The following is a 24,636-nucleotide window of genomic DNA, read 5'->3' as shown; positions in this document are numbered from 1 at the left end:
AGTTTTATCTATCTATATCCATCGATACTTAATCTTGAACCGTCAAATCATATCTCTCATTAGGATTTAGAAACAATTTGTAGATGTGGGTTAGGTTAGTTGGTCTCTGAAATCTTTTGACAGTCCGCCCATCCCATAGCCATGCCTCACCTCACCTCCTTCTTCCTTGCACGTTCTTCTCCCTATTTCTGACTCTATTTCCTGCAGTTTTCGCCGCGGATGCATCCATCAAATCTGCTCTCCTTAACCCCTATGAACTGCTTTGTGGAAATCATGACATGTAACGCCTCACTCTACCACATCAACATCGATCTGAAGATAAAAGAAATCGCAACTTTGTACACCGTCTATCCATCCAAAATCAGACCTATAAAGTACAAGAAGAAACGAGATACCCACATAAGTGTGCCTTGTTCTTGCCAGAACGTATCCGGCACTGTTGGATATTTCTATGACACAACCTACAAGGTGAAACCGTATGACACATTTTATGATGTCTCAACGCAGATTTACAGTGGGCAGCCTTTGTCAAAGAAGAGCTACCGAAGTTTAAAGTAGATGCCGATTTTCCCATCCATATCCCGTGCGGTTGCGTACAGAGCCAGTCTCAGATTGCGGTGACATATACAGTTCAGGAGCTTGATACAGTGTCGGATATTGGCACACTGCTGTCTGCGAAGATCAAAAACATCGAAGATATGAATAAAAATACGACAGAAAATCCTTCGTTCATAGTTGTGGGTTGTGTGCTGTTTGTCCCCGTGGAAAAGAATGGATTTAGAACATCAAGGCCAGGTGAGACCTCTGTATGAGATTTCATGAGTTGATTTCATTTGTCTGAAATATCTAAGAATCCCTGTCCACTGTTTGAAACAAGTAAAGAATCAATTTTTCTGTGTGTTAAGATGTAGGAGAGACGGCCTGTCCCCAACTTAACCACCTGCACATACGAGCAGGTGCAGAATTTTATACAAAAGGCTTCAATGCAATTAGTAGTGGTGGACCGTGGAACCACGCATTATATGTCATATTTTAGTTTGTCGGGTTTCTGACGTGGAATCAAAATCAAATCGAAATTTACTAAAAATCATATATATTTCATATGTACAAGGATTGATAGTTATTTTCCTTTAATCTTCCACTGCCGATTGATGTAATCCTACACACAAGTTTACACAAAATTTTAGAAAATTCACAGTTTAGCTTCTGTCGGAGTTGATCGACCGTTGCCCTTGTTTTGGTCATCAGGATTCAGACACAAGCGGTCAATATTGATTGCAATTTTATTAGCTGTGACATTGCTTTCAGTCAGCACATTGATCTTCATCCTTTATCTGAGAAGAAAACGGGAACAAAATGTGGAAGTTCCAGATAAAGCTGTATCGAAAAGCTTGGCTCTTCACCGATCCTTTTCGTTGCATAATCAGTTGCCTCATAAAGAAAACATGGAAGGTCAGATGAAACTCCAGCAGCATCTCTAATGTAATAATTTGTGCAAGTTAATATGCCTGAAAAGAGAGAAATTTCTGCTCATGACGGTAAATCCATATTGTTGATTTCATAGATGGGGCAGTTTTTGAATCAGACGGACCGGTCATATTTAGCCTTGAGGAGATTGAGGAGATTGAGGAGGCTACTGGTTACTTCAATGAAACTAAGAAAATCGGAGAGGGTGGATGTTACACCCATCCCTAATTTAAATTGTATTTTCACTAAGTTTGAATTTATCTTGCTTTTAAATATTTTTTTTTGGTCTTAATAGGTGTGCCAAGGGGCCCACTTTTGTTTGTTGTCCCCGACCCAAGCCTTCCATCTCTCTCTCCCGGTCTCACTCTTTCTCTCCTTCTCTCTTTCCCTCTTTCTTCTCTCAACTCTCTCAGCACTCTCTCCTTCCTTCTGCCCGAGCTCCACACACACACACAAACATATGTACACCCAGACAGCAACCACTCACCACCATCTGGGCCTTGTTACCACGAAGCTCAGACTGATGACCCTGAAGCTTGATAGTGGCGGAGCCACTGTTCACTGTCTCCCCGACTTGCTTCATTGTAGGTGAGCTTCGAAGACCTTTTAAACTTTCCCCTTTGGTTCCCATGTTTCGTTTCTAACCACATTGATGTGTTCTGGATGTCAAATTATGAAGAAACACCTAGGAGGAGCTAAACCCAGATTCCAGCGATAAACCATGGTCGTTTGGCCATATTTCAGGCCATTTTTCGGTCAACTCCGGCTACCAATCGGTCCCCACTTAGTATGATTCTCTTCTCCACATTTCTAGCTACATTTTGGCTTTGAATCACTCAATTTGGTTAAGTAACGAAGAAGTTATGTAGCTTTGAAAATTCCCAAAACCTTCAGCCAAAACCCAGTTTTCCAACGAGCACCGCCCCTTTCGAGGCGTTTTCCTGCCAAACCACGGCGAGTTGGCCAGCATGCAGGTATCAATCTCTTCATCTCGTCGAGTACTACAACTTTCATGTTTGGATCACTTGATTTTGATACGTAACGAAGAAGTTATGAGCTGTGGAAAATCAACCACCAAACCGGCCAAAGGGTGGCCTGAAAACCACCCTCAACCCAGGCCCTTTGGGCCGTGCCAAACCCAGGGCTTAGGCCCGTTTAAACCCAAACCCCTTTATTTTAAATTTTTTTTATTGTATTTATTTAAACCAAGGCCTTTGGGCCTTATCTAAAACCCTAAACCCCTAAGTCCAATCCTAGACCCTAAAGCTCTAAGCCTAAACCCTTTAATCTTTCCAACCCTAAACCCTAGCCGGCTCAAATCCTTTTGTGGAATATTTCGTTTGGGAATATTCTATCAGAGAATATTCCGTCAGGGCACGAAATATTCTATTAGCTTTTACGAAATTTAACTGGGACCCTTCTTATTCTTAGGGTAATTCGATGTTCTTATCCGTTTTCGACATCCGTTTTCCCATATTCAATTGCTATTAAATAGTTTTATTAATTGAACCCTTTATGTGCTTAGGGGCAATATTTGTGACGTTTCCGTGGTTACTAGTTTGCGTGGCTCTTCGGCGGCCAAGTATCTGTGAGTGGACCCCTTCTAAAAATACATGTTTTGATAGTAGAAATGCATATATGAAAAGCATGATTTGATTATTATGTTCTATGAAACGCTTTGAGATAACATACTTATTGAGGCTAGTTTGAATTATTACTATTTTTCCTATAACCCGTGTTCTTATAGAATATCTGATGGATGACGATATGATATTTAGAATATGTTTCGAACACTTCTTTATAGTATAGATGATGGATGACTTTATACTACAAAGTTGTTTTTCAATATATATATGTTCAATGGTTTTGTACTTACCTAATGGTCATTTCCGCTACGGGACGTAGGGATAGATTCCGGTCCGTCCCGGGCGACGGTTTGGTGTTGGCATAGGGCCTGGAGTGTGTTTCCTCTGGCTATTTAGCACAGGGACGGGGAGCTGACATGGGGCCTGAAGTGTATTTTCCTCTGACTGTCTGCTCAGAGATGGGGAGCCAGCATGGGGCCTAGGGGTTATCGAACAATTCAATAGTGATTATTATATATAAAAGTTATGATTTGAGATATTGCACGGCATGCTAGGTTTCGGAAAACCGATGTTTATCATGATATATATGTGTTTTCATAAAACCTGGGGTTATTACGTTGATAACTGTTTTACTATGTATATATCAAATTTGTCCACTCATATTTGTTTTGCGCCCCCTTCAGAACTTAGAATCGAGACATACAATCCCAGCATCCAGACACTTCCGCATTGACATCTTCGAGTCCTCTCGGTGCAGGACCCATCCTTTGTTTCATTAAATTTTATATTATTTCTTTCGATGTTCTAGTTAGTCGTATGCTCTGAACATGTTCATTAAATGCATATTCTTGATTCTTTTATATTTATAAGTCTTATCTATTCCTTATTCTTAGCATTTACACTCAACAAATGGCTTTCGTCACCCTCGGGTGTCGGCCAACATGTGCTTATCCTGGTATTCGGAGAATATCGGGATCGGGGCGTGTCAGTGGATATGGTAGCGTGTTCTTTGGAGTAATAAGGAAGAAGGTATATGGCAGGAACCCCACATGTTTTCTCCATTTCTACCCGAAAAATGTTATGAAACTAAGCTATATATATTCAACTTTCAGGAGGTTGCCATAAAGAAGACGAGGTCTAATAGTACCAAAGAATTCTTTGCAGAGCTAAAGGTCTTATGCAAGATCCATCACATTAATGTCGTGAGTGATTGATCATTTCTGAATAAGTTGACCTCTAACATGGTGCGAAAAAAGTGCTTCGAGTACATGAATCACTTGTGTAAATATATCTGTTTTAGGTGGAACTTTTGGGGTATGCCACTGGAGATGACCACCTCTACCTGGTCTATGAGTATGTCCAGAATGGATTGCTGAGCGAACATCTTCACAATCTGCTACTGAAAGGTACTTGAACCATTGCACGCACATATCTTTAGTGAAGCGTTCACACGGGGATATTTAATTGAACTGCCGATAAATGATTTGCAGCTAACCAAACATATTAAACCAGGTCACCAGCCACTTACTTGGACTGCAAGAACACAAATTGCACTGGACACTGCAAAAGGTATTGAATACATTCATGAACACACAAAAGCGCAATATGTGCACCGTGATATAAAGACGAGTAACATTCCACTCGACGAGGGGCTCAGAGCAAAGGTATACCTAAAATATGAATCCATCCATTTTTATTGAAGTTCACTGAATTATTAGATGATTACTTCATGATTTTAATTAGTAGCTTAAAAATCCATTTTCTGTAGGTAGCAGATTTTGGTTTGGCAAAGCTTGTTGGAAGAACAAATGAAGAAGATGTTATAGCGACACGGTTGGTTGGAACACCGGGTTATCTTCCCCCAGAGTAAGTTTCATTAGGGTTTACCTTCACAAGGAAGCAAAGCTTGTCCCAGTTTTTCGTATATCTGACTGTGTCTGTGTTTATGAAAGATCCGTGAAGGAACTCCAGATTGTAAGTTTGTGAGTGTCAAGGAGAACGACTTCTGTTTCTCACTCTAACCCATGTTTCGGTTATGGGTTATCACGTGGAGAAGATTAAGCTATTACTTGGCTGAGATTAAGAGTCCTCATATGCAACTATTATTGGTAAACCTTATCACGTTTTGACAAAGAATTCAACAGCAAGTAGGACTATTGTGAAACCCTAATAATATCCAGGTATTAGTTGATAGGCCTGATATCAAGGATGATTGGCTATATATTAGGAGGTCCCTGCACTCACAGTAATTATTCCATTACGTGCGAACCCTATTCTAGCAGGAACTTTAGGCTGCTGAGTGTAGAAGATCTCTTTTCATCCTTCTGCAGAAATGTCGAGTTCTTCCTCAGGTAAGCACTCACTTCTCTCATGTATGCATGTTCATATATGTATGTGGTTCTATACATGCAGTCAGTTATACTCTTACATGTGGTATCAGAGCCTCACTGTCATGTTTAGAATCCTTACGCAAGACCCTGATTAAACAAGTTGTGATCCTGATAAAAGTCTTCCGCATATTGAAACTGATGTTTTATTGATGATTATCATTGTATGTTAGTCTATTCAACTCGCATCCATGTTTCACTTATACATAGACGCACACATAAACATATATATATATATATATATATATATATATATATGTATGTTCTGCAAAATTCCTTCCTCAGAAAATGAAGAAGAATCTCCGGTACTTGAAGAACTAAAGGTTACTATCACTAATGACTTTACATACAAACCATTTTGTGAATCATGATCAATTTCGACTCAAAAGTGTTTGAATCATGTATTCTAGTATCTGTTCATGCTGAACATAATGATTAAACTGATGGTGAATATATTTTGAGATAATTCTAAAGAATTCTTATATTCAGTCATGTTTAATTGGTGTATAAGTGAAATGCACAATCATGATCCAAGCAATTTTATCTACTCAAAAGTGTTAAAATTGCCTAGCGAATGTGAAACCTTGTATTTCAATTGTGCAAATCCTAATATAATCAGTTTTCGATCTAAAGATGTGACTGGTATTATATGTTTTACGATGCCATTAATTGTTCATATTTTGGACTCTTAATGATGAGCTTATGAGAACAAGTAACATATAATTATGGTTGATGCAGCCATGACTTCTCTCAACTTCTCTAACATTGAAACCCTAACGGGTTCCAATTACAAGAAATGGAAAGAGGACTTGGAGATAGCCCTTGGCATGATGGATTTTGACTTGGCTCTAAGGGAGGACAAGCCTGCTGCACTGACTGTTGAAAGCACAGCAGAACAAAAGTCGAAGTCTGCTCAATGGGAGAAGGCAAACAGGATGGCCCTTATGATTATGAAAAGGTCCATGACAAGCAGCGTGAAAGGTGGCATTCCAAAGAGTGACAGTGCAAAAACATTCTTTGACGCCATAGGGAACAAGTTCAAGGAATCTGAAAAAGCTGAAACTGGAAATTTTCTCACGAAATTGACATCCATGAAGTTCGACGGTGTTGGGAGTGTGAGAGAACACATTCTGAAAATGTCAGACATCGCACAAAAGCTGAAAGAACTGGAGCATCCATTGACAGACCAGTTTTTGGTGCATATGGCACTAAATTCCTTGCCTGCACAGTATGGCCAGCTAAAGGTGTCGTACAACACTCAGAAAGCAACCTGGGATATTGATGACTTAATTTCCATGTGTGCACAGGAAGAGTTGAGGCTGTCAACTGATAAAATGGAGACTGTGAACTTTGTTCACAATGCAAAGGGCAAACATGTGGCTGTTGATCAGTCATCTATGACTGCTGGTAAGCAGAAGAAAAATTCAACCTTTTCTTCTTTTAAAAATACTAACCCTCTTAAACGATCTCAAAAATTTAAAGTCACAACTGAAGCTCCTAAGCCTTGTTATTTCTGCAAAGAAGTCGGCCATCTAAGGAAAGATTGCACTGGTTTTAAAAACTGGCTGGTTAAGAAAGGTAATGAAATAAATGTTTTTGTTTGTTTCGAGTCCAACTTGATTTATGTTCCTCCTTTTAGTTGGTGGTTTGATACTGGCTGTTCAATTCACATTACGAATACCTTGCAGGGCTTCTCAAAACTAAAGGAGAAAAATAATGAGATTTACAATGTTTTCGTTGGGAATGAGAGCAAGGTAGCAGTCGAGTCCATTGGCAGTGTTTCATTAAAGCTTTCTACTCTATGTACCTTCTATGAGAAGGAATTTGATTTCAGCTTCTAAGTTAGTCAAATCAGGTTATACTTTTGTTGGTGACAATGAAAGTGTAAGATTTTTTCATTCAAATAAATTGGATACCTTGCTCGGATATGCTTCTCTTCAAGTTGATATGTGGCAGCTTCAATGTGATTATTTACATGAATGTTTTACTGTCTGTCACATTGGTTCCAAAAGATTATTTCAAAGTGATGATTCTCCCACTCTTTGGCATAAAAGACTCGGTCACATATCCAAAGAAATACTTGTGATTTTATCAAAACAAAATCTTATACCAAAACTTGATTATGGAAGTTTACCTACTTGTATCGACTGTTTTAAAGGGAAAATGACCAATACCAGAAAATTAGGATCCACAAGAAGTAACCAGCTTTTAGAAATAATACACACCGATGTTTGTGGCCCTTTTCCAAATAAAACCATCTGTGGTAACTCATATTTTGTCACTTTTATTGACGATTTTTCAAGATACTATTATATTTTTCTCATAGCTGAAAAGTCTTCTGTTCTTGACTGTTTTAAAATATATAAACATGAGGTTGAAAAACAACTTGAGAAGAATATTAAAATTGTGAGATCGGATAGGGGTGGTGAGTATTTTGGCAGGTTTACAGAGACTGGACAACACAATGGAGCCTTTGCACAATATCTTGAAGCATCAGGAATCGTTGCACAGTATACTACTCCAGGCACTCCGCATCAAAACGGCGTGGCAGAACGGAAAAATAGGACGCTGAAAGACATGGTTCGATCCATGTTTTCAAGGTCCAAACTTCCAATTTTTCTCTGGGGAGAAGCACTCAAAACAGCCAACTATACACTGAATAGAGTCCCAAGCAAATCTGTCCAAGTTGTACCCTTCGAAGCTTGGACAGGTAGGAAGCCAAGCTTCAACCATTTCCATGTCTGGGGATGTAGGGCTGAGGCTCGGTTTTACAACCCTCAAGAAAGAAAATTAGATCCTCGAACTGTAAGTTGCAGATTCATTGGCTATGCTGAGAAGTCTAAAGGCTTCAAATTCTATTGTTCGGATTCCCACACTAGAATACAAGAAACCAACAATGCAAAGTTCATTGAGGATTTAGAAGAAGGTATTGTGCAACATAACAACACATATTTTGAAGCGATTGGAGATGATTGTGATCAAGCTTCAGCAACCATGCATGCACCGTTGCTTGTTGACCAAGGAAGCTTGTATTCCCTTCCAGTTGTTCTTCCAAACCCTCAATCACAAGATACCACGTTCATTCCAGAACCTGCCCAGCCACCGGTGGACAATTATGATACTGAACAACCAGTGCCTGAGCAACAAATTCCTGACCCCGATGTTGATCAGTCTCTACATCAAGTGCAGCTGCCCTTACGACAGTCTAATAGGCAAAGAAAGCCTGTGATTCTCCCAGATTTTGTCTATTTACAAGAGACTGAATACAACATTGGGGATGAAGACGATCCCATCACATTTCATCAAGCTGTCAACAGCTCGAAAGCAGAATTATGGCAGGCTGCAATGGCCGAAGAACTTGCAGCTATGGAAAAGAATAAAGTTTGGACGTTGGTGCCACTTCCATGCAATGCCAAACCCATTGGGTGCAAGTGGGTTTTCAAAACCAAAAGAAATGCAGTGGGAAAGGTTGAACGACATAAAGCTAGGCTCGTAGCTAAGGGTTTTACACAAAGAGAAGGCATTGACTATAATGAAACCTTCTCTCCAGTTTCATCCAAAGACTCTCTAAGGGTGATTATGGCCTTAACTGCTCATTTCAACCTGGAATTACATCAAATGGATGTAAAGTCCGCATTTCTTAATGGAGATTTGTTCGAAGAAATAGTAATGGTTCAACCACCAGGTTTTGTGGAGGAAGGGAAGGAGTCTATGGTCTGCAGGCTCAACAAATCTATCTATGGCTTAAAACAATCATCCAGGCAATGGTACATTAAGTTTGATCAAGTTGTTGCTGCTTTTGGTTTTGAAGAAAACAAAATTGATGACTGTATATACCTCAAGGTCAGTGGCTCGAAATTTATATTCTTGGTACTATATGTTGACGATATTCTATTAGCTAGCTCCGATTCAAATCTTCTACACACAACCAAAGGCATGTTGACTGAGAGTTTTGATATGAAAGATCTTGGTGAGGCACATTTTGTTCTTGGTATTGAAATAGAGAGAGATAGATCCAAGAGAATGCTAAGATTATCACAGAAGACTTATATTGACAGAATCTTGAAAAGATTTAATATGGAGAAATGTGCAGGTGGCGAGCTTCCAATTGCAAAAGGGGATAAGCTAAGCACTGATCAATGTCCCAAAAATGATCTTGAAAAGAATAAGATGAAGGATAAGCCTTATGCTTCACTTGTTGGCAGCATCATGTATGCCCAAGTTTGCACTAGGCCTGATCTGGGATTTGCAGTCAGTGTCCTAGGGCGTTTTCAATCTAACCCTGGGAATACTCACTGGACTGCAACTAAGAAAGTACTAAGGTATTTAAAGAAAACTAGAAACCTGGCACTAGTGTATCGACAAGTTAAACAGTTGGAAATGGTTGCATACTCGGATTCAGACTTAGCTGGCTGTGTGGATGAAAGAAAATCTACAAGTGGGTATGTTTTTCTTCTTGCTGATGGTGCCATCTCGTGGAAAAGTTCCAAGCAAAAGGTGATTGCTTCCTCAACTATGGAGGCAGAGTTTATTGGTTGCTATACTGCTACCAAACAAGCAATCTGGTTAAGGAATTTTATTATGGGACTAAAGGTTGTGGACTCGATAGAAAGACCTATCACTATTTTTTGTGACAACAAGGCTGCAGTCTTCTTTTCCAGAAATAACAAGAGATCCATTGCTTGCAGACTAATGGATATTAAGTACTTGCATGTAAGAGATGAAGTCAGAAAAGGGCTGATCAACATAGTTCATATAGGAACTAATGCCATGATAGCTGATCCAATGAATAAAGGCTTACCAGTGGGAGTGTTCAAGAAACATGTTCACAACATGGGTATGCGAGAAGATTTTGATTCTATTGATGAGTGGGAGTAATATATTCCACTTGGTTCTGTTAATAAGTGGGAGTAGTAACTCACTCATTGTTTCGTTATGTTTCTTGCTAATTGGATGTTTTCATGATGTTTTATGCTCATAACTATCTTATTGAAATTATATGAGCCATGCGTTAGCATGCGGCTCGGTTCAGGAGTTGAATTTTGTTTATCAACCTGAAGTATTTTGAATTTTGTCAAACAACACAGTGCTCATAGTTTGAATGCTTGTGACGATAAAACGCACATGTAGAAGGAATTACATACTGTGTTTATGGTTCAGTATTTAAAGCTATGAGTGACACGTTGTTAAAGGTAAACTTGCAGTTACTATGGACTAGTGATCACCTTAATCTCGATCAAAGTAATGTCGTTCTTCTTGGACACTCAAGTGGGAGAATGTAAGTTTGTGAGTGTCAAGGAGAACGACTTCTGTTTCTCACTCTAACCCATGTTTCGGTTATGGGTTATCACGTGGAGAAGATTAAGCTATTACTTGGCTGAGATTAAGAGTCCTAATATGCAACTATTATTGGTAAACCTTATCACGTTTTGACAAAGAATTCAACAGCAAGTAGGACTATTGTGAAACCCTAATAATATCCGGGTATCAGTTGATAGGCCTGATATCAAGGATGATTGGCTATATATTAGGAGGTCCCTGCACTCACAGTAATTATTCCATTACGTGCGAACCCTATTCTAGCAGGAACTTTAGGCTGCTGAGTGTAGAAGATCTCTTTTCATCCTTCTGCAGAAATGTCGAGTTCTTCCTCAGGTAAGCACTCACTTCTCTCATGTATGCATGTTCATATATGTATGTGGTTCTATACATGCAGTCAGTTATACTCTTACACAGATGACTCACAAAACAGATGTATTCGCATTTGGAGTGTACTAGCAGAGCTGATCACAGGGCAACATGCACTTTTCCGTGACAATCGAGAGCCTGGGAAGATGAAATCCTTAATTACAGTAGTAAGTTCCAACCGAATCTTGAACAAAAAGACCAATGCATATCACTCACTAGTAGAACAATCTGAATTTGATTGATTTGCTGCACATTTTATCGGATAAAAAAGGTGTTCCAGGATGATCATCCAGAAGCAGCTTTAGAGGCTGCCACAGATGGAAACCTCATAAGAAACTATCCTATGGAGGACATATTCAAGGTGCTCTAATGATTTCACACACACTTATTCGCAGTCCATGCTCCTTTGTCTTTAATGTTTAAACATTGCTCGACTCCTTACAGTTAAGGAGTCATTCCGACGAATCACACATTGACACAACAAAAGAGTCAAATCACTACTATTGTTGCAGATGGCAGAAATTGCAGAATGGTGTTTGAGTGAAGAAGCAGTGGAGAGGCCAGAGATGAGGGAGATTGTTGTGATGCTCTCACAGATTGCGACATCTTCGATCAAGTGGGAAGCAACACTATGTGGCAACAGCCAGGTTTTCAGTGGTGTATTTAATTTTAGTGGAAGATGATCCAAACCCTAAACCAAATGATCGATGATTCTTGTGTTATGTGAAAGTTCATGTAATATCAAGTCATTTTTTTTTCCAGATGATTTGTTGTATTTTCCCCCCTTTTATAACAGATCGAATATAGCAGCTTTTTAACTATCTTATGTTATTATTGTAACCCGTAACAATTTGTAATTTATTTGTTGAGAGCATTTATCTCACGTCGAAAAATAGAATTAGTAAAATAATTTAAAGAATTATGAGAATTTTCGTTTATTTTTAATTAATTTTGAACTAAATGTTCATATTTTGATATAGTGTAAGACTATCCACATGTTGGCCTTATGAGACACTATACGTGAGACATAATCAAATTTTCAGCTTTAAACATATGAAAATGATTCTCCATAAGTAATAAATAAGAGCAATGTTTAAAATATCTACGAAATTGTTGATATTTCTCTCAAAATATCCAAAAAATTAAGGATCGAATGGAAAATGTGTGAAATGCAAACTTCATCCTATAACGACAGGATATATGAAGTCAATGAGTATCGGCAATATTTACCGATTCAGTATAAAAAATTTACCGGAACTTACTGTAGATTTCGAACTTTTGAACTTTTTGAGAAACTTTCTCTAATTTCGACTAAATCTGATACCTATTCCATTGCAAATTTTCATAATTTCTATAAAAAACAACCTACCATTAATATTTCTGTAAAATTACATATCAATATTTCTGTAAACTTGAACGGTATGATTACCTTGGGAGTTTAACATAAAACGTCGTCGTAAGAAGGAGAGAGGCGCGGGTCTCTAACGTCCGAATAAGCAAAATATTCACCGCGGTGCGCGAACACCTCCATTTCCAAAACTCGGACTCCTTCTTCTTCAGACTCTCAGACAGATTGAAGATGGCGGTTGATGCTGCAACAGTAACAGCAGACGGCGAACGGAACCCTAACGCCTAAAATTCAGATTCAGATCTACGACTACGCCAATCGACTCCGCTGCTATATCCGAATCAGATCGCGTCCAATTTCTGCAACCGCCGATCAGATCTCATGGCAGGGGCAGTCTCGGCGCTGTTCCTCCTAGACATCAAAGGCCGCGTTCTCATCTGGCGCGACTACCGCGGCGACGTCTCCGCCGCTCAAGCCGAGCGCTTCTTCACTAAGCTCATCGAGAAAGAGGTAAAAAAATTGCTTCTTCTTACTTAAATTTACTCAATTTCCAGAATTTCTGCGTTTTTTGATCTTGTAATTGCTTGGGGAACTGATTGGTTGCCGAGAAAACGAAGGAAAACGAAACTGAATTGTCGTTTGTTGATGAATTATTCCCCTGCAAATTTGGATTTGATCTGTGTTTTGTGAGAGTAGAAATTGATGGTGGCATTATGTTGTCTTTCCATGCTTGTTGAGATGCGGTTCAGGTTGATCCGGAATCTCATGATCCAGTTGTTCACGATAATGGCGTGAGCTACTTGTTTATACAGCATAACAATGTTTACTTGATGACTGCGTCCAGGCAGAACTGCAATGCGGCTAGTCTTCTCTTCTTTCTACACCGAATAGTCGATGTAAGCTCTATTGATAATTATGATAGGTTTTGTTCCTCATTCATTCTTGTTATTTGTTTCTACACTTATTTGAAATGCGTAATTAGTGAATTGATTATTGGACGGCAGGTGTTCAAGCATTACTTTGAAGAGTTAGAAGAAGAATCGCTTAGGGATAACTTTGTGGTTGTGGTAAGGAGATGTTTGTGCCCTTCATTTTGCTTAATTTTGATTGAGAAACATTGTGATTTGATGTGTTTTTTTGTGTTGTAGTATGAGTTGCTCGATGAAATGATGGACTTTGGTTACCCTCAGTATACTGAAGCCAAGATTCTCAGCGAATTTATCAAGACTGATGCTTACAGGATGGAAGTTACACAGAGACCTCCCATGGCCGTAACAAATGCGGTGTCTTGGCGAAGTGAAGGGATACGTTACAAGAAGAATGAGGTATGTGCTTTGGGAAAAACTGAAGAGTTTTCACTCTTCTTTGAAGCCACAGCAATTGGATGACTTTCCTTTCTTCTTCTTTTTCACCTAGGTTTTCCTGGATGTGGTGGAGAGTGTTAATATACTAGTCAACAGCAATGGACAAATCATTAGGTCTGATGTTGTTGGTGCCTTGAAGATGAGAACTTATTTGAGGTGTGTTTCTGTTCTAACCCAGTTAATTTTAATCTATGCTTTAGCATTCTAACTTGTGCTTCTTTCACTGGATATGCTTTTTAAATGCCAAGTGAATACATCCATTTTCATGTAGAGATGTCAGTTTAAGATTTGCTAGCTTGTTTGGTTTACGCTAGAGTTATAATCCATTCGTAAGAAGAAACTATGTTTATGAGGACAGTGGTATAAATCCTAGTTAAAATTTCTCTTTTGAGTACTCTGTTTCGTCGAAGCCATTAACTTGATCGAAGTCAAAAACCAATGCACAGAAAGATCAAAGATAGAAAACCAGGGTTTGGAGAAAATCTCTGAAAAAAACAAGAGGAATTGAATTTCTTTTCTGAGTTGCAGATATGAATGGTAGCTTTACATCTTAAGAGCGGTCTCGTTTATACACTGTGCTATTGTACAATATTTTTTTTTCTTCTCCAGAACACAAGAATTTACCGTAGCATAGTAATTTATAGCAATTCCATTTACTTTTTTAACTATCTACCTTTCTCTTTTATATGCTGGTAGCAGCTAGCAACTAGTACTTACCCATTTTGCTTGCAGTGGTATGCCTGAATGTAAGCTGGGCTTAAATGATAGAGTGTTATTGGAGGCACAAGGGCGAGCAACAAAGGGAAAGGCCATTGATTTGGAAGACATCAAATTTCATCAGTATGTAGCTTTCTGATTTATCTGAGTGCTGCTTTTGTGTCTTATAAGTGTTTGAGATTTTATATAAGACTAATCTTCCTGCAAGTCCTTACATTAAATTATAAAATTTGTTTTAGGTGTGTTCGTTTGGCTCGGTTTGAAAATGACCGGACAATATCTTTTGTACCACCTGATGGAGCTTTTGATCTCATGACATATAGGCTGAGTACACAGGTATCCCTCATGCTCTGCTGATGCTCTGTTTTCTTTTCTTTGTGTGTGTCTGTGCACGCATTGAGTGGGGAGGGGAGGTTTATTTATTGCTCATCTCATTCCAGTTAATTGTCGTCATTTTCCCTTTCAGGTTAAGCCTCTAATTTGGGTTGAATGTCAAATTGAAAGGCATTCAAAAAGTCGCATTGAGATTCTGGTAAAAGCTAGAAGCCAGTTCAAGGAGCGTAGGTATTAAAAAAGTTCTTTAATCAATTTCTTTGTGCTTTGGGTATCCTAATGTTTATTCCCTTAGTATTCATGAAAATTTAACTGCACAGTACTGCAACAAACGTTGAGATTGAGGTTCCTGTGGTATCTGATGCCACTAACCCTGATGTTCGGACATCATTAGGATCTGCAGCATATGCACCTGAAAGTGATGCGCTTATCTGGAAAATAAGATCTTTTCCCGGAGGCAAGGTGTGGACTCGTATTATTGCTAGTTTAAGAAGATTATTATGTTGTACCTCATGCTGTGCACTTTATCCCCTTTTATTGATCTTGTTTCTAATCCAAATTTCCTAGGAATACATGTTGAGAGCAGAGTTTCGTCTTCCAAGTGTAACAGCTGAAGAATCAACTCCTGAGAGAAAAGCGCCTATACGTGTGAAGTTCGAGATACCATATTTCACTGTTTCTGGAATACAGGTATGCCTTTATGAACCTGATTGCTTTGCTCTATTTCGGGGACATCTGGATCTCTTTCTACAATCAACTTAGTTAAGGGCACCTAAGCCTGTATTAGGACCTGATATTTCAGAGCAACGATGGAATTTGTATTCCATATGTCAACATGTTAAATGATCAGCCATCGTAGAGCTAGGAATTTGTTATTGTGCGGTTTTCTTATGAGCAAATTGGGGTTTTGTAGGTTCGTTACCTCAAGATTATTGAAAAAAGCGGATACCAAGCTCTTCCATGGGTGAGATACATAACCATGGCTGGCGAGTATGAATTAAGACTGGTATAAAGTTGCCCCTGCAAGATGTTTTCTGTGGCGCAGCTCTCACGTACAATCTGGCATGGTTCAAATCCAAAATTGGTGGATAGATTACAGGACCATCTTTGAGAGCCAGTTGCCTGCGATCAGTCGTTTGTTGAGAATGAGTTATCTGGCCTTTGCTTTGGTGCATGTATAATGAAGGTTTATCTAACAATGTTTTAAGTTTATCGTCACCGGATGGTAGATTTATTCAGCACGTTGAATTAAGATTCGTCATTGTGGTTTTGGATTCGATTCTTATTTGTCTGGAGACTGTCCAAATTAGTACATATTTTTCTTTTTTTTGATTGAGATTCGTTTTGAAACATCGGCTCGTTTCAACCATTTATCATCGGCCATATACTCGAATTGGTCTTTATGTGTGCATTGAAAAACCCGCACTTTGATTCGATTTTGATTTCATTTATTGGGATGGTTACTTAGGTTTTATGTACCAAATATTGGAACCAATCGCGTCAACAAATGAGATAAAAATGAAAAGAAAATTGGGTAGAAATAAGGTTTTCTCAAAGCGTAATGTCTTTATAAGATGAAAATTATTCACTTTATCGATAATAAACTGCTCACGGGTTTACTATTACATTAGGTATAGAAACTAGTTTTAAAATAAATATGCCTGCGTAGCTTGTAAGGTGTGCAGAATTTGAGTGAAACTCTGTGCGATCGCTGTGGTTAAGTAGTAGATTATGTTAGAATATAATGTTGTATGGTTGAGATCTTGCCATGTGTAATTAGATTAGGTGGTTTGTTAGATTAGTAGTTTGTTAGGAAGTCTGTTAGAGTGACTAGTTTCCTATAAATACATACACTTGTTATTACTCCATCATTAAGAAAACAATACAAAAATCTCATTTACCTTCTTAGTTCTCTCTCTCTCTATTCTCTGCTACTCTCTCTCATAACTCTGTTTTATATTTCTTTAACATTAACATGGTATCATCGCCAGTCTAGGCTAATCGCCAACTCCGATCCTGTGTTCTTCCGCTGTTTTGATTCTTTTTCGTGGTGGTTGTTGAGTTCTTTGGTGGAGTCGTCTTTCACCACCTCAATCGTCGGTGTCCAAGCTTTAGAATCTTGATTCTTGGAGCTCCATTATTGGTTCTTGAAGATCGTTAACTTCCACTATACATTTCTTGTGCTGTGCTTGTGTCTTCTTTGTGTTTCCGGGCACCTCCGACTACCCATGTATGTGTTTCTCAAGCTGCAAATTGTTGCACATAAGGTGTTCGACCTTTTTCCTTAGTGAAATCTTCCTCTCAATTTTCTTAAAATGGTCACTGCAAATCAATTGCAAATCTTGCAATCCCCAATTACTGGCTTGATTTCTTCAGTCTCTACATCCGTTTCTGTCAAGTTGGACGAGACCAATTACCTTCAATGGCACTTTCTGTTGCAATTGCTGCTTGAGGGCCATGGCATTATGGGATTTGTTGACGGATCAAATTTGTGTCCTCCTCAGTATGCAGCAACCTCTGCACATTCAGTACTCCAAAATGGTTCCTCTGCTAGCCCTGAATCAGATGAGTTTAAAGCATGGAAAATGCACGATTATGCTCTGATGTTGCTCCTTACTGCAACACTTTCTTCATCCGCAATTTCATGTGTGATTGGTAGCACGAGCTCTCGAGAGATGTGGGTTCGTCTCCAAAACCATTTTTTCTTACCAAGTACAAAAACCAGTATAATCAAGTTACAGACTTATCTTTACAACATGAAGAAAGGATCAGATTCAATTTCCCAGTTTCTTCGAAGAATTAAAGAAGCAAGTGATGGACTTTCTGTTCTTGGTGTCACACTTACTGATGAAGACTTTGTGCTCATTGCGTTGAATGGACTCCCTGCAACATACAACACATTTAAATGTGTAATCAGAGGGCGTGAGAGTGTTATTTCACTCGAGAACTTTCGTCAACAATTGCTCGCTCAGGAAGCCATTGTGGATTGTGCTTCTGTGGCACCCCTTCTGTCTACTGTGGTAACTAAATTTGGTGACTGTCAGACACAAGGTTCTTTCTTTCCTCTCTCTAGCTCTCAGTTACATGCTGGTTTCAATAATGGTTATCATGCTCAACACAATTTTAGTTCATGCCAATCACACTTAGATAATAATGTTGATGGTTATAATGGTGTGTATATCAATTTTCGATTCAAGAATCATGGTAAAGGGAGGTTTCATTACAATAATGGTGCAACCTACAAGTATTTTCCTAAACTTTCACCTGGAATTCTTGGCTCCCCGCCATCTCCAAATTTTAATTCTCCACCACCTGATTTTCCTACACATCAAATTTGTTCACAGAATGATCATTTTGATGATGATTGTTATCCCAGACATAATGCTCAGTCTTCAGTTTCAACCCCTGAATCATGTCAAAGCCCATTGGATCAACAATTCAAACTAGGTTGTCCAGTCATCCTGCAGAAACATGAAACACCTTTACAGAGTAATTCTGATGTTGAAATTCATACGGTTTATGATTGCAAGTCTGGTTCTCTCTCGGACTTCATTGTTTCAGAAGATGAAATGTTTTTAGATGATGTCAAAGACCAAGTTTTGGAATGTATTGACAACGAAGGTACATAATCTCAATTGATTTCAATGGGTTTACAATCGTGTATTCAAGTGACATTTCATGTTCTTAACTCTGACAACAAGACGGACATTAGTGTTCCTGCTCAAACTGTTGCACTTGCACATGAGTTCAGAAGATTTTATGTATTTCGGTTATGCAATGGTGGATGTATATTCGATATTCAGTTAGGCTATCATATGAGAATTTGTGACAAGGGTGGGGGCACCAGGTCTACGTTGATTTGGCTACTATGGTACACATGATATAGCAATAATATACAAGCTCAAGATGCTAGGAGGGTTTTCTTATTGCAGAGACTTTGTGCAGCAGCAACCTCACTCTCCAATTGCAAGGAATACTGCACTAATGATTATTTGAGAACCTGACTGCTTCAACCTCATGATTAGGTGCCCCAATCTTGAGTTTGAGGGGGGAAGTTAGAATATAATGTTGTATGGTTGAGATCTTGCCATGTGTAATTAGATTAGGTGGTTTGTTAGATTAGTAGTTTGTTAGGAAGTCTGTTAGAGTGACTAGTTTACTATAAATACATACACTTGTAATTACTCCATCATTAAGAAAACAATACAAAAATCTCATTTACCTTCTTACCTCTCTCTCTCTCTGTTCTCTGCTACTCTCTCTCATAACTCTGTTTTCTATTTCTTTAACATTAACAGATTAAGCTAATTAATGACCATTAGTAACGGACTTGATAGTTGATAATCTCTCCAAGAAGTGGTTAAACACGTCTTCCCTGCTCAGCATGCTAATCCTGACGTACCTCTGATCAACCCCAAAGCGCCTCCCTGTTCTTCCTTGTACCTTAATCTGTCCTCTCAGAACCTTCTCTGTGTCTACATCCTCCTCCGCCTCCATCCATGCAAATGCTGGCATTGTAAAATAACATTCCCAATATTGGAAGACACAACTTTATAAATATTATAATTACATCTATCGGGGAAGTTGTGATTCTGTTTTTTAGGTACTGGATTACGAATTTTAACGTGAAATCCAACTCACACTTTGTATTATTATGTGGTAATAAACATATGAGAAGTCAGAAATTGGAATAACGTCAATACTCATGTTTCATTAAAACGCAAGAAAATGAAGAATCAACGATTTTAATATCCAATTTATGTAAGCCAGCATGTTTTAAGTTTCCAAATATGTTTCGAGTGAGTTAGTTGCAAAAAGAGAGTAATAATTATGATTTTACCTGGATATGGTTCAACGGAATCTCCAAAGAAGATGCAGTACTTTTTGGGGTAGTTGGGTAGGCTGAAAACTTCACTTTGCTCGACCACTTTTCTTAACCTCTCCCATCTGTTCCCCATTATTTGATGGCAGTGGTCGAAGAAGAGCTCAGAGTTGTCAGTGGACTTGCAGTTCTCATATCCGTCGCAGATCACTCCCATTATCTTTGCAGCTCGTTGCTGTGAATCCTTGGACACACCAAGTGAACTCAGCTCTACAAACTTTGACATCTTTCTTGCAACCTCTCTGTCCTTAACAATGGCCCATCTGATCAAAGAAAACAAAAACCAATTGAACAAATTGCGTACAAAAAATATTACGAAGATATTGCACTTTAACTAGTTCTTGATGACTTTTTTTTAAGTGTCAATAAAGGCTCCTTACCCAATGCGAGAACCAGCATGTCCTGTGCTTTTGGAGAATGTGAAGTACATGATGTCATGATCGGCCGGACGAGTAATTGGGGTGTATTGAGGCCAATAGTAGGCCAGGTCATGAATCAGCTTCCCCTGATCACTTCTGTTCTTTACGACGGCCTCTCGGAGAGTGCCGTCGGGGTTGTTTGGGGTGTTGACCACCTCAATGTAAGGTCCATGTCTAGTTTTGTTAAAGGCATATGCATCACCTGTCCATTTGTACAACGCAGAACAAAGATAGTCTGTCTCATCCGGATATGACTAGAACAAATAAGTAAATATTTGTTACAATTAGTTGATAATGTTCTCGAAGTACAAAGTTACATTGAGTTTAATAGAAGGAAAACAAGTAATTAAAGCGTAGAGGATCTAATTAAGGTTGAGTGGAAGAGGTGGTTAACAATAAACAAGACATGCCCATGTTACTATGTTTAATTTCGATCCAAGGGTTTCAAAACACGGGGCTACTTGCATATGTTTGCTGCATGTTCTCAAACATGCATTGTTATGTTTTCAAAAAGACATATTTGCCTCTTTGTCGCATTTCCCATGCAGAACATCTGCATGTTCCACGACAGTCTTCTCGTAATTTCGTCTCCTCACAACTCGAACACCTTCGCAGCATGCATACCAAGGGAAAACTATGGCATAAATATATGTGGACGTAAGCTTTCTTAGTCCGTCAGACTTGACATGTTATGTTTAAAAATATTAAGTCTAATCAAACTACCTAATATAAAACTATCCCTGATCTAGATTGATTGCCTCATCTCATATATTGTATAGACGTGCATTTAACATGTTATGACAAAAAACTATCGATATAAATTGAGTGATCAAGATTGATCATCAAATAACGTAACATAGCAGATATATTATAATAGAAGAAATCTCGACAGGCCCAATTTAATCGGCCCTTGAACATAGCTAACACAACCGCTGAAAGCACGCTTAATTTGATATAATTTATAACCAGTGAAGCTGAAGCAGCATTTTGTTGATCTTTTGCAGTTGACAAAAAAAAAAAATAACAAAGCCAACATCAAGTTCCACACATGATCAACATAATAAAAGGTTGCCAAATGTCAACGAGTATAGAGAGCCTCACCGAGTAGTAAGGGGCGGCAGACACAACGCTGACGGGCTCGGACCTGCCGGGGGAAGTGAGGGCATACAGCGCAGCCTGATAGAGCTGAGTCGAGCCTGTCCCCACCACGATATGCCGATCACCGTCCACGACGGCGTTTCCAACCGTACGATGAAATCTTCTAACCGCCGCCTCCAATGCTGGCTCCAAAAACCAGCACACGCTGGTGAAATCGCTGATGTAGCTCATCAATTCGCTTCCGGAGATCACCATCGTACACTTGTCCCCCATCTTCCTCCAATAGGACTCGAACACTGTCGGGTCGCCCCTGTCATCACCAAAACCGGAAACACCAGTAATGTCGATTGCATGTTAACCTAATTAGTAAACTAACCAAAACTCAGTTGTTGGAAAATATGGTTTTATAGAAAGAAAAAAAACGAATAATGCATTGTAAAACATTCGTATTCAAAATCCAAATGTGAAAATCAAGAACTGAGCTATAAAAGATTCTCGACCTTAACCTACAGTAAATAACAAGATGTTGCATCCTCTCTGATCTACTTGGAATAAAGAAGCTAAGGAGAGAACTTACTGTTCAAGATTGAGGACATGGTCGGATGGAAAACTAGGCAGTGTCATGCCGTTACCATTGGCCGGGGACACACAGGAGGTTTTGTTATTGGAAGTAGGGTTCTCCGTGCCGCACATTGTCATCTCTGTTTCTCTAACAATACACAGCTATTAATTTGTCTGAGGTCTCAAAGTTGGGTCTCCTCTTCTGTGCTTATGCCTCTATTTATAGAACATATGGAGAGGGTGTCTACCTTCAGTGACACCCAATAATATGGGGAGAGGTGCATCAACCCTAATTCCTTCCTATTTCGTAAGAAAATCTGACCATATTCCTTATAACTTTAGAAAATCTAAGAACCTCCCAAAAAATAGGAACAAATCTCAACAGCAATGACCGTATTGGTTAATTAAACAATTCTGTTTGATGGCAAGATTTTCTAAATTAATTACTTTCCAATTTTGGAGGAATTTTTGTATGTGCCCACCTTATATTTTAAGTTTCCCGTTATAATGTTCAGGTACCAACCACACCAAACGGTGAAACCTTACATTTTGAACTCACGGTAATTAATAAATTTAATTTTTCTATTATTTAAGATTGACGTAAATGATCACGATTATTTACTAAATATATGTACATGTGCAGATAGATTGCAAACATGTGTATTTAAACAAGACGTCTAAGTTGTTTGGTTTACGTAGTCTATTTTACAGATCGTTTCTAGAGAAATTGGTAAACTATAGTAAATCCAGATATTAAAAGGCTGGTATGGAAATCTCATATCAGTATCTTAAAAAGGAAAACTAATGAAAATTGTTTGAAAACTTTGAGTTTTAACGATAAGGACAAAATAAAGGGTAAAATGAATAGTACCAGGATTGATTTTTTAGTGTAAAAATATGATTTTTCGTTGAAGTAAACAATACCGTTGGCATGTTGAATATTAAAATGGCTAAATGGCAAAGCAATGGAAAGTAGCAGACTGAATGATTTCGTATGTATTATTGATAAACTTTACAGTACAATATATACACCATTGGGTCAACCAATTAACCCTACATCAATGTCCTAGAAAATCGTATCCCTCTTTTGGTGGGATTTGACATATACCATATTAGGTAAATATATTACAAAATATATTACATGATTTTTTTTTATACTCTCCCCTCAAGTTGGAGAGTAAATATTATGAACTCCCAACTTGTCGCGTGGTATCGCAAATTGATCTTTTTCCGAGGCTTTTGTAAATAAATCTGCTAATTGGAAACGTGTAGGTAGATGTGAGGAAATAATCATTGTAGCTTGCAGTTTTTCTCAAATGATGTGACAATCAATTTCAATATGCTTCGTTCGCTCGTGAAAAACAGGATTAGCTACAACTTATAGTGCAACTTGATTGTCACAAAACAATGATGTGGGAGCCTTTTGCAAAACTTTTAAATCTTGCAAATATATAGCGTAGCCAAGTTAACTCTAAACATGTGTTGGCCATAGCTCGATATTCGGCTTCTGTAGATGATCGAAAAACATTGTCTTGTTTCTTGGATTTCCATGAGATGAGAGAATTTCCAAGAAAAACACAATATCTTGTAACTGACCTTTTTGTGGCACGACAACCTCCCCAATCGAAATCACAAAAAGCCTTTAACTCAAGATTGTCAAAGACAAGGAATAACAAACCTTGACCAGGAGTACCTTTGATGTACCTGAGAATTCGTAAAGTTGCATCCCAATGAGGTTTGCGAGGCTTATGCATGAATTGACTCAATGTACGAATTGAAAAGACTATGTCAGGCCTAATGACAGTAAGATAAATCAATCGTCCAACTAGTCTTCTGTACTTGGTGAGATCACCTAATAATGCTCCATTAGTGGGAGTGAGTTTCAAATTTGTTCCATTGGAAACTTGTCTGGGCGTGCTCCCATAAATCCAAAATCCTGCAAAATGTCTAGTGCATATTTTCTCTGAGACATGAAAATGCCTTTCTTAGAATGAGAAATTCAATGCCAAAAAAATATTTCAAATCACCAAGATCTTTGATGCAGAAGCGTGTGAGAAGAAATGTTTTGAGGCGTTCCATCACTTAAAGATCATTTCATGTAAGAAGTATGTCATCTACATAGATAAGGACTGCAGTAAATGAAGTACCTTGAGCCTTGGTAAAAAGAGAATAATCAGTTTTTGACTATTGATAAATCGTATTTTGAATGGTGACTGAAAAAGTCGAAAACCAGTTTCTAGAGGCCTGTTTGAGTCCATATAGAGATTTGTTAAGCTTACATACAATGTTCTCCCCCTGTCGGCGAAGACCAAAAGGAGTTTCCATGCAAATCACCATGGAGAAAAGCGTTTTGAACATCCAGTTGATGAATGAACCAATGATGGGCACTGGCAACAGCAAGTTGATAGAGATTTTTACCACCTGCAAAAGTAGGGATAAAAACACTTAAAAATATTTGTAAGAATACAAGGTTGTCGTAGTATAGCAACTCAAGCAAGGTCGTTTCCATAGGGATTGAATGAATAATTTGTATTTATACTAATCCTTAGCTAATTATTTAGAACAAAGTTGTGAAAATGATGATTTTGGAATTTAAAATAATACAAACGAATTTAAATTAAAACAATTAAATAAATTAACTAGAGAATAATTTAAAGAAAATCAATTTGTAAAAGTCATGGGTTCAGCCGTCACCTTAACAATCCTACGTAATTTTTCCAATTACTTATGAATTACTCATGCATATTTTGAAAGTTAGGTTTTCCTAATATATATTATACTTGGAA

The 24,636-nt window shown here is 38.4% G+C and overlaps 3 protein-coding genes and 1 pseudogene across 4 annotated transcripts; 3 read left to right on the top strand and 1 right to left on the bottom strand.

Annotated features, from left to right (window-relative positions):
- Positions 1 to 83: 83 nt before the first annotated feature.
- LOC126596811 (lysM domain receptor-like kinase 3) lies at positions 84 to 11,811 on the top strand (annotated as a pseudogene).
- LOC126597562 (uncharacterized) lies at positions 5,284 to 7,190 on the top strand. The gene is made up of 3 exons (XM_050264357.1): positions 5,284 to 5,404; positions 6,179 to 7,018; positions 7,129 to 7,190. The coding sequence occupies exons 1-3, from the start codon at positions 5,386 to 5,388 to the stop codon at positions 7,155 to 7,157; spliced, it is 888 nt and encodes a 295-aa protein (XP_050120314.1). The 5' UTR covers positions 5,284 to 5,385; the 3' UTR covers positions 7,158 to 7,190.
- A 779-nt stretch (positions 11,812 to 12,590) lies between the features above and the next one.
- LOC126597559 (AP-1 complex subunit mu-2-like) lies at positions 12,591 to 16,220 on the top strand. The gene is made up of 11 exons (XM_050264355.1): positions 12,591 to 12,986; positions 13,226 to 13,372; positions 13,481 to 13,543; positions 13,625 to 13,801; positions 13,893 to 13,996; positions 14,573 to 14,680; positions 14,797 to 14,893; positions 15,024 to 15,121; positions 15,211 to 15,352; positions 15,458 to 15,580; positions 15,804 to 16,220. The coding sequence occupies exons 1-11, from the start codon at positions 12,858 to 12,860 to the stop codon at positions 15,900 to 15,902; spliced, it is 1,287 nt and encodes a 428-aa protein (XP_050120312.1). The 5' UTR covers positions 12,591 to 12,857; the 3' UTR covers positions 15,903 to 16,220.
- Positions 16,221 to 16,743: 523 nt separating this feature from the next.
- LOC126597560 (L-tryptophan--pyruvate aminotransferase 1-like) lies at positions 16,744 to 22,023 on the bottom strand. Of its 2 annotated transcripts, XR_007614284.1 has the most exons (6): positions 21,867 to 22,023; positions 21,293 to 21,599; positions 20,153 to 20,445; positions 19,731 to 20,035; positions 19,121 to 19,398; positions 16,744 to 16,803 (listed from the first exon to the last, which is right to left on the bottom strand). XR_007614284.1 is itself a non-coding variant. In XM_050264356.1 (5 exons), exons 1-5 carry the CDS (start codon positions 21,986 to 21,988, stop codon positions 19,199 to 19,201), a joined length of 1,227 nt encoding a protein of 408 aa, XP_050120313.1. In that variant the 5' UTR covers positions 21,989 to 22,023; the 3' UTR covers positions 19,055 to 19,198. The 2 variants fall into 2 exon arrangements, 1 of the variants encoding a protein (XP_050120313.1); XM_050264356.1 differs by lacking the exon at positions 16,744 to 16,803 and having other exon boundaries at positions 19,055 to 19,398.
- Positions 22,024 to 24,636: the final 2,613 nt, after the last annotated feature.

The sequence above is a fragment of the Malus sylvestris genome, chromosome 13 (assembly GCF_916048215.2).
Source record: "Malus sylvestris chromosome 13, drMalSylv7.2, whole genome shotgun sequence".
Lineage (NCBI taxonomy): Eukaryota > Viridiplantae > Streptophyta > Magnoliopsida > Rosales > Rosaceae > Malus > Malus sylvestris.
Note: the sequence above shows the minus strand (reverse complement) of the source record. Positions and strands in the feature narration are given on the sequence as shown.

Excerpts from the sequence above, each read along its gene's own strand:
- LOC126597560 (XM_050264356.1), bottom strand. The coding sequence starts at position 21,988 with ATGACAATGTGCGGCACGGAGAACCCTACTTCCAATAACAAAACCTCC. Across the intron at positions 21,600-21,866 it reads CATGTCCTCAATCTTGAACA|GGGCGACCCGACAGTGTTCG; the intron begins GTAAGTTCTCTC and ends TGGTGATGACAG. Across the intron at positions 20,446-21,292 it reads CTGCCGCCCCTTACTACTCG|TCATATCCGGATGAGACAGA; the intron begins GTGAGGCTCTCT and ends TATTTGTTCTAG.
- LOC126597559 (XM_050264355.1), top strand. The coding sequence starts at position 12,858 with ATGGCAGGGGCAGTCTCGGCGCTGTTCCTCCTAGACATCAAAGGCCGC. Across the intron at positions 14,894-15,023 it reads CATATAGGCTGAGTACACAG|GTTAAGCCTCTAATTTGGGT; the intron begins GTATCCCTCATG and ends TTTCCCTTTCAG. Across the intron at positions 15,581-15,803 it reads TCACTGTTTCTGGAATACAG|GTTCGTTACCTCAAGATTAT; the intron begins GTATGCCTTTAT and ends GGGGTTTTGTAG.
- LOC126597562 (XM_050264357.1), top strand. Across the intron at positions 7,019-7,128 it reads AAACTGGCTGGTTAAGAAAG|GGCTTCTCAAAACTAAAGGA; the intron begins GTAATGAAATAA and ends AATACCTTGCAG.